At 44.4% G+C, this 13681-nt stretch overlaps 4 protein-coding genes across 4 annotated transcripts; 2 read left to right on the forward strand and 2 right to left on the reverse strand.

The window, feature by feature from the left end:
* Window positions 1-2071: 2071 nt before the first annotated feature.
* LOC119563207 (cysteine and histidine-rich domain-containing protein) lies at window positions 2072-3450 on the forward strand. The gene is made up of 4 exons (XM_037876503.1): window positions 2072-2232; window positions 2299-2849; window positions 2908-3102; window positions 3154-3450. Exons 1-4 carry the CDS (start codon window positions 2172-2174, stop codon window positions 3409-3411), a joined length of 1065 nt encoding a protein of 354 aa, XP_037732431.1. The 5' UTR covers window positions 2072-2171; the 3' UTR covers window positions 3412-3450.
* On the reverse strand, window positions 3403-4353 carry LOC119563208 (RWD domain-containing protein 1). The gene is made up of 2 exons (XM_037876504.1): window positions 4192-4353; window positions 3403-4132 (listed from the first exon to the last, which is right to left on the reverse strand). Exons 1-2 carry the CDS (start codon window positions 4265-4267, stop codon window positions 3474-3476), a joined length of 735 nt encoding a protein of 244 aa, XP_037732432.1. The 5' UTR covers window positions 4268-4353; the 3' UTR covers window positions 3403-3473.
* A 337-nt stretch (window positions 4354-4690) lies between these two features.
* LOC119563069 (structural maintenance of chromosomes protein 6) lies at window positions 4691-9127 on the reverse strand. The gene is made up of 13 exons (XM_037876284.1): window positions 8991-9127; window positions 8617-8924; window positions 8336-8555; window positions 8009-8282; window positions 7822-7948; window positions 7681-7758; window positions 7049-7619; window positions 6596-6995; window positions 6076-6538; window positions 5402-6013; window positions 5118-5336; window positions 4927-5057; window positions 4691-4867 (listed from the first exon to the last, which is right to left on the reverse strand). The coding sequence occupies exons 2-13, from the start codon at window positions 8908-8910 to the stop codon at window positions 4846-4848; spliced, it is 3411 nt and encodes a 1136-aa protein (XP_037732212.1). The 5' UTR covers window positions 8911-8924; window positions 8991-9127; the 3' UTR covers window positions 4691-4845.
* A 511-nt stretch (window positions 9128-9638) lies between these two features.
* LOC119562867 (NFX1-type zinc finger-containing protein 1) lies at window positions 9639-12748 on the forward strand. The gene is made up of 5 exons (XM_037875981.1): window positions 9639-9889; window positions 9948-10906; window positions 10968-11135; window positions 11196-12359; window positions 12414-12748. The coding sequence occupies exons 1-5, from the start codon at window positions 9766-9768 to the stop codon at window positions 12702-12704; spliced, it is 2706 nt and encodes a 901-aa protein (XP_037731909.1). The 5' UTR covers window positions 9639-9765; the 3' UTR covers window positions 12705-12748.
* Window positions 12749-13681: the final 933 nt, after the last annotated feature.

Below are 13681 nucleotides of genomic sequence, written 5' to 3' on the forward strand. Positions count from 1 at the left end.
TCATAAAGCCATTAAATTATGATTGAAACTAACAAGACATCATCAGACGTCCAAACATTTTTTTTGGAGCTACAATTTGGATTGGCAAACAAAAGACTTGGGAAACGAACTTGAGAGCGTGCAGCGTGCAGATCATTTGCATTGCGGCGGCCTAATTGCAACATCCCTTTGGTTTTTAGTTTTTAGTTTTCGGTTTTTGGCTGGGAAATTGGCAGCCAATCGGCAATCGACGATAAGGATAAGTAGGGTAAGTAAATATTGGCAAATTTTAGCCAAGTAACTGGGCAATCGGAGCACGCACGTCTTGGGCATCGCCAGTGGCTCGGGAATGCTGCGAATTTTGCCATTGCGGGAAATCTATGCTGTGCAACATGACATGACAGCAGCGCCACAATTGCATGTTACTCGGCTCCGCTGCCATTGTATGCTAAATTACGTATACGCCCGTGCGGCCGGGGCAAAAGACAAAAGCTGGAGCCAAAGTCAAAACGGGCGGTGTTAATTTCCAGTGACACTGGCGATGTTGCGACCAGTCTGTCCGCCACCACAGCCGCCCGTTATATATATTTACTTATTTATTTATTTATTTGTATTTCTGTGATTGTCAAAAAGCAAAAAGCCAAAAAGCCGAGCTGCACCGCGCAGCAGTAAAAAGTTTACAATTCTCGGTCGGTTTCACAACAATGGGCAACGGATCATTAGCAATGGCATGATTCACAGCCGCAGTTAAAAAACTGAATGTGTGCCTTTGGAGCCGCGGAAAACGCCGACTTTGTCATAATTTTATTTTTATTTGAAGTGCGGCACAGGAACAGCGCCAGGCCAGCGGTGTTGATAACCTTGTTGACCACAAGAATTTCCAGCGAAACGACAATTTGAACGAGGGCACAGAAAAAAAATCAGATTGGTATGAAAAAAAATACGTTGAGGTTTAATAAATTGCTTTAAATTTGCCTATTGATATGCTAAAAAAAATATTTTTACTCAGGATGTTTCTCAATCACAATTTGTTAAATTGATCTACAAATTTAAATATATAAATAAAAATAACAACCGATTTTTAGTAAGTGTTTTTAAGAGCCCAAACATTTTTTTTAAAATATTGCCTTGCATAATAGAAAATTCATGTATAAAATCTAGTAACTGGTCCAATTACAGATATGTAAAATCAGCAAGCCGATGATAAATCATATTAATATTTCTTGCTGTGTGCAAGATCATTTTATGCTCTGACACCGCGGGCAATAAATGAAAATGAAACCGTGAAAACGTATGTATATGACTGAGTGTGACAAATAAACAATCATGCAAGGCGGAGACATTACCCGGGGCCCCCGGGAACCAGTTGGGAGTAACCCCAGAGAACACTCCCGTTTCCCGCCCATTCTTCGATCCAATTTCAAAGTGTCGCCTTTTGACAGTTCCGTGCAAAAATCACGTAGTCCAAAAGCAGTGCCAATGGCTGACCTTCAGGTGATTTGCAAGTAATGGTTTTTAGTTCAATTCCGTCTTGCAATTAGCAAATTCTATAAAGACCGGCCAAACAGTGGCGGTAATTAACATAATTCCAAATTTACTATCACTTTTAATTGCTCTGCATTTGCCACTGTTGGCCTTTCCAAACCGAACAGCAATGAGCGGTGCCCGAAAAGCTACTATTTGTCACATATTCCAAGGCATTAGCAGTCACAGGTTTATACGTATCTCTTGTTATAATGTTCTCATAATAATAATGTTTCTCATTGCGGTTGTAACCGTGACATGGTTCAGATAATAGCCAAAATCAAAGAGCTTCAACGCAAGATCGAGAAAATAAGAAGGCTATGACTTCGATTTTCTAGCACAATTAATCTTTAAACAAAAAATTGTAAGGTATAAATTCAAGTATGTTGATTTAAATGTATTAAAAAGCTAAGAAAGGAAACGACTTTTTATTTAAAAATATTTAATCTAAAAGATAAATAAATATTACATATTCAAAAATTTTGAATAAACGCGGTATACCTTCCAGTGTGACCACCAAGCCCCAAGTTGAAAATACCGTTACTCGATTGGGGGTGGAGAAACATCGATATCAACATCTATGTTATCGATATTTATGGACTCCCACTACGAATATTCTAGATTTTAAGCGAATTTTTCTAATTTAAGCGAAACCAAACAAACTAATCATGGAGCAATGCTATAACAGAGGCTGTGGCCAACTCTTCGATCCGGCGACCAACAACGATGGTAAGCTAGCCATGGTGATGTCAAAGCACATGTCTGATCCCAGTTTTCCCCCCTAATCTTGGCCAGAATCCTGCCGGCACCATCCGGGCGAACCCTTCTTCCACGACGCCTACAAAGGATGGGGCTGTTGCAACAAGAAGTCGGTGGACTTTACCGAGTTCCTCAACATCAAGGGCTGTACATTGGCGAAACACTCGAATGTCAAGCCTCCAGAGCCGGAGAAGCCGCCGAAGGATGAGTCCGACAGGGACGAGGTCATCGAAGTGCGTGCCCCGATCCGGGAAGCCCTTCCCCGACCGCCCATTGCAACCCCGCTGAGCGTCCTGCAACCGACAGTGGCTCCCGCCTTAAAAGAGATCGATTTTGCGACCAAGACTCCGGTGGCTCAGAAATCCAGCGACTCCATCGAGGTGGGGACCAGCTGCAAAAACAACGGCTGCACCTACTCCTTTGCCGGGACAAGCAGCGACTTTGGCGAGTGCACCTACCATCCGGGAGTGCCCATCTTCCACGAGGGCCTGAAGTTCTGGTCCTGCTGTCAGAAACGTACCTCAGACTTTGCCCAGTTCATGGCGCAAAAGGGCTGTGCCTATGGTCAGCACAAGTGGGTGAAGGAGGTGGGTACTTTTGGGCTGCTAGAAGATTGAAAACTTATCTTGTGTACTGCCCTTTCAGAACGACGACAAAAAGGTGGTGCAGTGCCGATACGATTGGCACCAGACGGCCACCAATGTGGTAGTGGCCATTTATGCCAAGAAATATGACTGGAGTCAGAGTCTGGTGGAGCTCAATCCCATCAGACTGCACGTCAACCTGGTGTTTCCAGAGCAGGAGAACGCCCGGTTTGACCTGGACCTGGAATTGCGCGGGGTAAGTTCAATGATACTCTCTTAGGAACTGGCTAATCCTCTTGCTTTACAGATTGTCAATGTGAGCAAAGCCTCTGCCCATATGTACGGCACAAAAGTGGAGATTACTCTGCCCAAACTGGAGCCTGGCTCATGGTCCAACCTGAATTTCCCCAACAAGAAGCTGCCAGCGGCCAAGAAGAACCAGGATGAGGAGAAGCCAAAGCAGGAGGACAGCGACGAGGACTTCTTCGACCTGGACGACATCAAATCGGAGACCAGTTACCGGCTTTCGGAAATGAGCTTGCAGAACCAAAATAACTTAGATTAATAAACGAGTTGGCATTTAATGTTATATACAATACACGAATATGCCTTGGAGAACCATTTAACTTAATCATCGTCGTCGTCTGCGCCGGGCACCCAATCCTCATCGTCATCATCATCCAAATCCAACTCCCCGAGGTCCTGGAACAGGGCCTCATCGATTTTGACATTTTCAATGTTTTCACCCGCCTCCAGGAGGAACTTGATGTCGGAATCGTTGAGCGTGGTGTCCAACATGAAGAGTTCGCGACCTGTCTGCTTCTTGGACACATTGTTCTTCTCCCGCTTGGCCGCAATGCCGGTGCTCTCCTCGAAATCGAGTTTCCATGCCATGAAGGACTCGACCGTCACCCGGGTGCCCTCGAACTTCTTGCGCTCCTCCTCCTCCACTTCCCGCAGCTTCTGCTCTCTCAGCTCCTCCTGGTGGAACTTGTGCTCGTCCCACCGCTCGTTCAGCCACTCCTGTGCGCTGCTCACCAGCGAGAAGATCATCTCCATGCCAAGATTCTCATCGATTGCCTTCTGTAGGTGTTCTAGGAGGCGCGTTTCGAACGAGTCCTCAAAGTTTTCCGGCTCTTCGATTTCCACCACGGGTGCGCCATCCGGATAGGTGGCTGTGTATGTGAAGACCAGTTTGCAGGACAGCCCGTTTTCGGGCTCCTCCGCATTGTACTCCTCCGTGGCAATGGGTATTTGGAATTTGTGGTGTGGCTCCGTGGCGAGAACTGGAAAATGGGAGGGTTTATTGAGCTTGGCTTCTAGGCAAATGTCATGATGCACTCACTCTGCATGTCGCCACAGTATATGGAGTCCAGCGCCTCGACTTCGTTGGTCTGATCTTCCTTGTAGTTGCGGCTCATTGTGCAAACTTAGTGAATTTAACAAATAAATAAGGCAAATCAGTCGCCGCTTCGATTTGAGGTTACTTGCAGCTGATGACTAATGCACGGTCAAGCTGCTTGATCAGTTTGATTCGCATGAAGTACTTTTATAGTTTCTCTTAACATATGTTAAGACTCAAAAAACTGACATGGAATTCTTTAAAATATTAAAAGTAGCATCTGAATGAGAAATACAACATGTATTTAATAAAATTAAAATTCATCATACCACATCATTCGGCTTGAACGTGCAACATATGCTTCGCAAGGGTTGCCACTTGGAGTTTTCCAAGGTTGCCACGTAGGAGAAAGTCAGTTATTATTTTTAATAATTTCATATCTTTAAATTGTTACAAAATGTATTTAACATTTACATACAATAACTTTTATTTAAAGGGAACAAAGAGCATTGAACTTAAAATTTAAACATACATAAACATTATATTTTCTTCTTAAAATAAAGGTAACCATTCATATTTAGCTTAAACTCTTTTGTAGTTGATACTGATGCTTTGTCGTCCTGCAACTTCCGAGTATAAATATAATACTTATTAAATTTACCGGTCGGGAGCGTCCAATCTAGGTAGGGAAAAAACAAATTTAAAATGTACTTAGTTTTTCTAAATAGTATATCTTACTTGTGCACTGTAATGAGATTGCTAGCCTCGACCCTCGTATCCTGGGGCGTTAGAAAACAATACTGACGAGACAACCACTCCAAACCCTCGCCTATCAGAATTTCCGTAATAAACTTGCGGTTAACTTCATCCTGAAATCATATATATTTTTTAGGGATTTCAAAATATGCCAAACATTTAAAACAACTCACTGTAAACACATCGTATTCGTCAAGAAAATAGAAGGGATGATCTGAAGTGCTCCAAAGACCTTTCAGCAAGGAAACTGTGGTAAACGAGCGTTCACCGCCTGATAAGCTTCTTGTGTTGGAAGTTTCATTTCCACTGGGTGGAAATACATTGATCTTCCACGTTTTTTCCTTGTCACTGGTCTCAAAACTAACTTTAAATTGTCGCATAGCAAGGGCTTGCTGTAAATAATCAGAAAATATATTTTAAAAAGGTAACTATTAAGTTTTAGAAAGTTAAATTTTACCTCAAACTGAAACTGAACCATTGTAAAGTAGTGATGGCGCGATCTCTGGAATAGTTGCGCGCGCTGATGGTACGCCATACGTAGCTTCTTGATCACGGAGTCTACCACGGCCAAGTGCCGGGCCTGAAGTCCCAGCTCGTCTCGCAGCTCTGCAAGCCCTTTCTCCACCTCTTCTGGGTTGTAGTTCAGCTGCTCCACCTGCTTGATCTTCGATCTGTAGCGACTAATTGATTCGCGGATTTTCTCCTCCGATTGCGTCGTAGCCACAAACTCTCCGAATTTCTCAGCCTCGACTCGGGCCTTTTCCAGTTCATTCAGCATGGTCTTCTTCTCGCCAACCAATTTCCTCTCGAGCTGCAACGTTTTCTCCAAGTTACGAGTGTTTTCCTGATAGTGAAGGTCCAGACTGCGGATCTTGCTTTCCACTTCGCGGGTTTCGGTGTCCAGTGTGGATAGCTTTTCGTGAATTCCCTCAAGGGATCTCTTTTCTTCGGCTTCGGCTGCCTGAAGTTCCGCCTTTCGTTCTACAATTTCCTTCAGTTTTTTCAACAGCATTTCGCGTTCTTCTTTACATTTCTCAATTTTTTCACCGCTATCGGCCAAATGGGATTTCTATAAGAAAAAACACAATAACTTATTACTCAATGGTTGAAGTCACAAAGAATTTAACCTACCAGTCGATCATATTCGGGCAGCTCTTGATAGTCAAAGTTTTGTAGCTCCAATATCTGCTGCATTGCCCGCTGATTCTTCGATTGATGCTGACCAATCATGGCACTTTTCTTTGTAATTTCTTGGTGGGTGTTTTCTAGCATTTTTCTGTGTTGCATATAGTCTATTTCCAAAGAAGCCTCTTTTTCCTGAAGATCACCGTGCTCCATTTGAAGCTGACGTATGCGATCGTCGACGTTTATGTGAATATAGCGCGCGGGATTTATTCTAGTCGAGTAGACGGCATAGTTGGGCGAGGGTATGTACTCCAGTCCCAGGTTCGGCACCAGCACCCTCGACAGATTGGGCGGAACATTTTCCGTGTCGGAAGTAAGGAACTCCGCTGTCTCCTTGGACTCCGTCACCAGAACCGTTTCGAGGCGTAGCATATCTATGAGGTAGTTCATTACCACAGGATCGTCGCAGCTGGAAATTGGGAATAGAGTTCAGCCCAAGCATGGTTGCATTTGAATATTAATGTACCTGATTTCATCGATCAGCACAGTGGTATTTGGCGTTGTAGGCCGGACCTTATTCCTGGACACGTCATAAACGCGATCCGTAAACGGACTTGTGATAATGGTGGGCATGTTCCCGCCGGGGAACTTGTTCTGCAGCAACGCTCGAAGGGACTGTCGCTCCCGGTCGGAGCTAACGATATAGGATCGCAGGCAGGACATCAGCTGGTTCTCGATCAAATCCCTATATTTTGGATTGGGAGCACTGATGTACTGGCCCAGAGGACCGCGGGGCATCCTATGCATATTGGAGCCGGCGTACTGAGTTCGCAACGCATGAACAACCTGTATTGCCTGCTCACCGTATACAGACAGTTTATTGGATTTATTCCGGGACAGCGCCTCAATTTCCCTACTGATGTTTTCTGTAAAAAATCAAGATGTTATATCTCATTGGAGTAATTAGATATTCACTTACGTTTTGATTTATGGAGCTCGATTCTTTCATTTTTTACAGCATCCACTCTTTCCTGAACCGAACTGATTTCTCGCTTTATCTGCTGCTGCTCCTCCCGCAACCGGGCGATTAACTCTTCGCTGTCCGCCACCTGCTTCTTCAGCGCCTCCATCTTGTTGGCGTGCTCCTCCCGCTGCTCTTTCACCCGATGGAAGTCGGCATGGTAGTTTCCAATCAGCTTCTCGCATTCATCGTACGCATGCTGATCCTCTCGCATGCGTCTCTCGGCGTTGACGATCTGGGCCTTGACATTGCTTGTTTTTAGGAGCAGATCCTGCACTGCCCGCTTGGCTGCCCTTAGCTTTTCGTCCTGAACTTTGTAGGTCGCTAAAATTTGATTTTTGGTAGCTTCAAACTCGCTCAGTTGTTGGGTCATTGTGGCTTGGGTGCTCTCTTTTTTGGACGTAGTTTGCTCCAGCTTGGCCTTTTTGTTTTCAATCAGTTTGATGGAATGTTCTAGATTGTCGAGCTCTGTCTGATAATTCGTCACAGCCATCCATGCCAGCTTGGTCTTACACTGTTCTAGTTTTACCTTAAAAGTACAGCGTAGTTTAGGATAACGAATGTTATTACACTCTAGTTTTATTCCATACCTTGACATTTTCCTTATCCTTAAGTATCAGCAGCTTTTCCCCTTCAGCCTCAACCTGCTTGGCCACCACATCCCTTTTCTGTTGAATTTAGAAAAGCGAAAACTTAGAGAAACGGTATGTAAAACCCTAAACCACTCCCACCTTTTCAAGTTGCTCCAGATCTTGGGTGAAATGGCGACGCTGGGCATGGCACTCGGTCAGACTGCTGGTGCAAACATCCAGTTGAGTTGCCTTCATCAGAAGTTTGTAATTCGAAGCGGGCTCCAATCTGCAAATAATAAAAACAGCTTAGCTGGCATTCCTTGAACGGTACTGATGATCGTCTTACTCTTTTAGAAACTCCCTCGCCGCCTCCTGATTCAGCACAAAAATGGGATTCTCCACGTTGATGCCGAAGCAGAGCAGCATGCGCCGGATTTCGGCCACTTTCTTGGATACGCTCCTGCCGCAAGCATCCTGGAGGTCGTAGGTGGAGGATGAGTGACGTATTTGACGTACCACTGTGAGATGGGGTCCAAAGATATCAGCTTTAAAGGGTCGCAATCCCGCATTGGACAGGGTAATGGCAATGGTGGCACTCGCCTCGCCGTTTTTGATAAGCTCTGGTAGGGAAGTAAGGTTATTTGATGTTTTATAATGCTTTCCTAGAACCCACTCTGTATGCTGCTGGCCCTGTTGGTCGCTCTAGCACTGCTGGTGAGGCCCAGAGCCAAAGCAGTGATCACGGCGCTCTTGCCACTGCCATTATTGCCGACCAGGAAGTTGATGTTGGGGCCAAACTCGATGAACAGATTGGAGTGGCACATGAAGTTGGTGAGCCGCATGGAAATCACTTTGCCGCAACGATCAAAGGCAGTTGGTATGGACAGCTCAGACTGGGGAAAAGTAGGCTGGTTAGATTAGCACGGAATATATGGGTTTAGTATGAATCCCTACCGATAGGTTAAAGTTGTTGACACGCTGCGACATGTTCGGACCTGTTTGCCGCGCCTGCGTCTGCGTGACCTGAGATCTCGAAGTGGACGCCTGCGAAGTAGACGCTTCCTCTAAACTCTCCTGATCTTCCTCATCCTCTTCGAGATATTCAATGTATTCCGCCTCTGCCTCTGCCTCGGATTCGGTCGGGTCGAACTGCTTGCTCCTCTTGCTACTTGGTCCTGCCGTGGAGCTATCGCTATCCGATCCGGACGACGGCATCCGGCGTATCCTGCCCCTGCGACTTCGCTCCATTTGGTTTTGTTTGTCTGTGAGTAAAAAGCGCGGGCCATTTTAAATGTAAACAATTCTGTATACCCCAATGCCTTACTCACTTGGATTGCTTTTGTAGGTTTTAATGTATGATTAGAAGCGTTGCAATGATGATTATTCCGATGCGAAATAAACAAACGCGCAGTAACCTAAACAATTTTAAGAAGTTTCGCCACAATTTTTTCGCTGACTCGCAGTGTGACCAGATTGCTAAAACACTGAAGCGCGCAAAAAGGCCACCATTCCAAGTACAGTAAAAACCCGCTTGCATGTACATGAGCAATGTATGTTGTACATTCAAAAATTTCGTAGATATAAGAAAGAGCACAATTATAGTTTTGAAAATTTCATTGACACAAATATTTGCTTGCAGTTAAATAAATATATGTTTTTTCAAGTTTAAAATATTTGTTTAATTATTTTTTGTTCTCAAATTACACATAAGGGAAGGTGTAAACATTACGCAATCATAGTTTTTTCCGGATTTCGAACCCCTCACCCATTATAATGATTTTCTCAAAAAGAAATTAATTTCATAACTTAAACATTTACGTATGTTTATATTATTTACAATGTACGAACATGCATACATGATGTTTTATTGATTGTAAACGAATTAACCGAATAATCCAATTACGCATTTTTAGATTCCCGGTGTAAACGGGGCCTTAAAAAGTATGATGTTTTACCGTAAACGCAATAGTGCAATTCTAGTGAAACGTGGCCAAAAGCTTTCTCCGTATTTTTGTTCTTCCCCCTTAGCTAATCAATTCTGTGCATTGCTTACCACTTTTCGGGATTTCATTTGCGGCTTCAAATCTATCATACGATACAACCATGTCCAGTTCAGATGAAGATTGGTTCAACCAGGATGAGGATGAGCTGGTGCAGGGTCTGGAGAAGAAGGTAAAGTCCCTGGAGCTGAAGCCGAATGAGGAGCACATAGATTGCATTCCCGAGGGTAAGTACAATAAAAAGCCAAGTCATCCTAGCAATTACATATATTATTATGATTCCAGTGGGAGATTACTTGAAGCAACTGAACTTGGAGGCCTCTTTAGGGAGTGCGGTAAATGATGGCAAGGCCAATGGTCGATTCTCCCTGACCGACTTAACAAAGGCCCTGAAAATGCCGCCCATCGACATGTTCCTGTACTTCCTGTCCGAGGACCGGGATCTCTTCGTGAACCAACTGCTGGCCAATGACAGTGTGAAGCGAGTTGGCCTGTTTGTGGATGTCCTGAAGACTCTCTGTGAACTGGAGATGGGCGGCTTCGATGAAGAGTTCCTGTCCGCTTTCAGCAGGCAGTCTGTGCTGCTGGACAAGATCAAGAACCTTCTGTTGGCCAAGGCATCTCTGGGTAAGTGCGACGCGGATTCGGTCATGGTCTTAACCCACATAAAGTGGTTGCTCCTACGAGCCCATAAGAATGGAGTGCTTAGTGCCCAGGGCTACGAATTGGTGGAAATGTACAGGAAATTGGCGTATTCCTTTGAAAGCGACTTGGCTGAAGGTCTGGAAGCGTTCACCGGCCACCTTTCGCATAATGTCAAGGGACATATTTATCCAACGCTTGACAAGTTAGTGGGCAAGGAAGCGGCTAGGGAAGAGGAACTTCCAGTGTCCGACAAAGTGGTCCAATACTTAAATACGCAACGGCAGTTGCTAAGAGATGATTTTTCCACTCCTTTACTCGAGTTTGTGCAGCAGCTTCGCACCGGAACGGATCCCAGTGAACAGGAGCAACAGGGTCTTCTGTGGACCAATGCCTATCTGACTTTAAATCCTCAGTTTGCCGAGGCTCAGCGTCACAGCCTAGTTTTCCTAAAAGTAAAGTCTGCTGATGGTTCCAATAAGAGTGGACTGGATAACATAAAATCAGGAGCACTGCTTTGTCTAACAACTAGTCTCGCCTTTGATGATCTTATCCTAGCCTCCGTGTGCTACACAGAGCCAGAAAAACTAAAGGAGGGCTGTGTAAGTAAAGTAACTACTATTCTCAAGTTCAATATTTAACATACATTCTTTATATCGTCAGCTAAGTGTGCAGATTGTCAAGCAGTACAACATTGGCAACATCTACGACCGTCCAATGACCATGTTCCAGACGCCCGTGTTCTTTGAACCCTATCTTAGGGTCCATAACTACCTGAGCACCTGCAGCACCGAAGAGTTTCCTATGCGTCGCTACATTGTAGATGGAGTGGTAAGCATATTACAACAGAACAGATATCTTTTGCTAAACTTTATTAATTTTGTTATTTAGTTGGATGTAGCACCGCCAGCCTACATTAAACCAGGAGTTAAGCTAAGTCTTAAGGGCAAGCCCTTCACTCTGGACAAACTGCCTGAAGATGTGCCTTTTAATGAGAGTCAGGGAAAAGCCTTCAAGGAATCCCTTAGCAGGGAGTTCAGCATCATTCAAGGACCGCCAGGCACGGGCAAAACGCACCTCTCGGTGGAGTTGGTCAACAGTTTGATACAGAATGCCAAAGTCCTGGGCACGGGTCCCATAATTGTGCTGACCTATACGAACGACTCGCTGGACAAGTTTCTGGTGAAAGTCTCGCACTACACCCAGGAAATACTACGCTTCGGCTCTCAATCGCGAAATCCGCAAATATCCAAGTTTAATGCACGTACCATGATCAATCCAGATCTGGTGCCACCTCGCTTGAAACGAATTTGGTGGCTGGTCAACTGCGAGTACAAGGAAAAGTTCCAATACCTGCAAAGCCTGTACTCGAACAATGATGGCAGCGAGGAAAGCTACCAAAAAACTCTGGTGGCTCAGGACCAGCTGCATCAGGTGGCCGAGCGAATCGACACACTGCGCATGGTTTTCCAGTTCTTTCTGGCAAGGGATAAGGATGTGCTGGCCATGACGACCACGTGCGCGGCTCGCCTCAACTTCCTGTTCCGGCTACTGCAATCCAAGTGCGTAGTTTTTGAGGAGGCAGCCGAGATTCAGGAGGCACACATCCTGGCCTGCCTAACGCCGCATACAGAGCACGTTATTCTTGTCGGCGACCACAAGCAGCTCCAACCCTTCACCGGCAGCACTAAGGTGCCACAGATCTCGCTCTTCGAACGCCTCATCGTGGCCGGCATGCCGTTCTCCATGCTTAATCTGCAGTACCGCATGCGTTCATGCATCTCGGAGCTCCTTGTGCCCAGCATTTACGACGAACTGCTCTGCTCGGATTCAGTGAAGGAATACGAAGACGTCCGCCTAATGGACAGAAACTTGTACCTTGTGCAGCACAACGAGCCGGAGCAGCGCACCCCTGACATGTCCTTCGAGAATCCCTACGAAGCTGGCGTGCTGGCTAAACTAACTGAGTTTCTTATCGAGAAGGCCAAGTATAAGCAAAGTGATATTGTGATACTTTCGCCTTACAATGCACAAATCGAGTGCATTAGGAAAGCGGTAGATAAATATAACTTAATATGTAGCTTACAATTCATAATGTTTCATTTTCAGCTTCCTCGAAAGTACCGGTCGACTGTCCAGGTGGCAAGTGTGGATAGTTTCCAAGGCCTGGAAGCCAATATTGTGCTGCTCTCGCTGGTTCGCAGCAACTCGTCTGGCCAAGTTGGCTTTCTGTGTCTGCCCAATCGAGTTTGTGTGGCTCTTTCTCGCGCCCGCTGGGCCCTGTATATTACTGGGGATCTGGAGATGCTGCAGAAGTCCTGCCCGAACCTTTGGAGTCCCATTGCCAAGCATTTGGAGGAGAATTCCGCCATTGGCGATACTTTCCCCACCACAATATAGGCCTTATAAGCTAACAAATAAAATATGTATATATGTACATTTGATTCTCTCTTGACTTTATTTATATTGATGAGGGATTTCGGTGATTAAAGATCGCCTAACGATGTGCGCCTCGTTTATGTCATCGGTTTACATATTCATCTGTTACACCTCGACATTTAATGGAGTTTACAATGAGGGCCGGTCATGGAATTTGTGTGTGAGTTGAAACGTTTCCATGCAGGATGGTTCATCGGCCATTCGGTACTTAAAATTACTTCTTTACGACATTTATTTTGTATTTTTTGCTGCACGCATGTATGTACACATAGTTTATATTTATATAAGATCTCTTTAGGTCTAAATATGCACAGTAGGGTGGGTACATTTATCTTACTTTAGAATCGGAGGGGCGGAAAGTATTCTTTTGAGTCTCTTTTTAAATCTACGAAATAAACACTGTTTTAGGGAACATTTTGGAAAATGCTCATGTAGTACGTTCCGCCCCTAAGAACATTTTCTGTTGATTCATTAACATCTACACAAATCGACCTACCCCAATGCATTCAAATAAAAGTAGACCGACATATTTTTGAAGCTTTCTAATGTTATACATTACATGATTCTGCGCTGCATTATCAACTAGTTAAAGGATCTATTTTACTTTGCACATCCGGAGCGATCCCGGTTCAATTTTACTTGGCTGGCCAAAATAGTATCTATACACATAAATCGTATCTTGTAACTGTTTTTTTTTTTTTTTTTTTGTAATCCTCTCAGACCCAATTTAGAAAACGGTTCGATCAGATAAATTTGCAGTTTTTTTTAGATATCTTTTTTCTTTAATTTTTACACAATGTAATTTACTTTTTACTTAATGCATAATTGGTTTCCGGTTCTATTTACGAACGGCTGCTAATAATTTTGCTAACGGAATTAGCTTAGATTTACTTTTTGCTTTGTGAATGAACAGTGTGTTTCAAGATATAATTTAACAT

The sequence above is a fragment of the Drosophila subpulchrella genome, chromosome 3R, assembly GCF_014743375.2.
Source record: "Drosophila subpulchrella strain 33 F10 #4 breed RU33 chromosome 3R, RU_Dsub_v1.1 Primary Assembly, whole genome shotgun sequence".
NCBI classification, from domain to species: domain Eukaryota; kingdom Metazoa; phylum Arthropoda; class Insecta; order Diptera; family Drosophilidae; genus Drosophila; species Drosophila subpulchrella.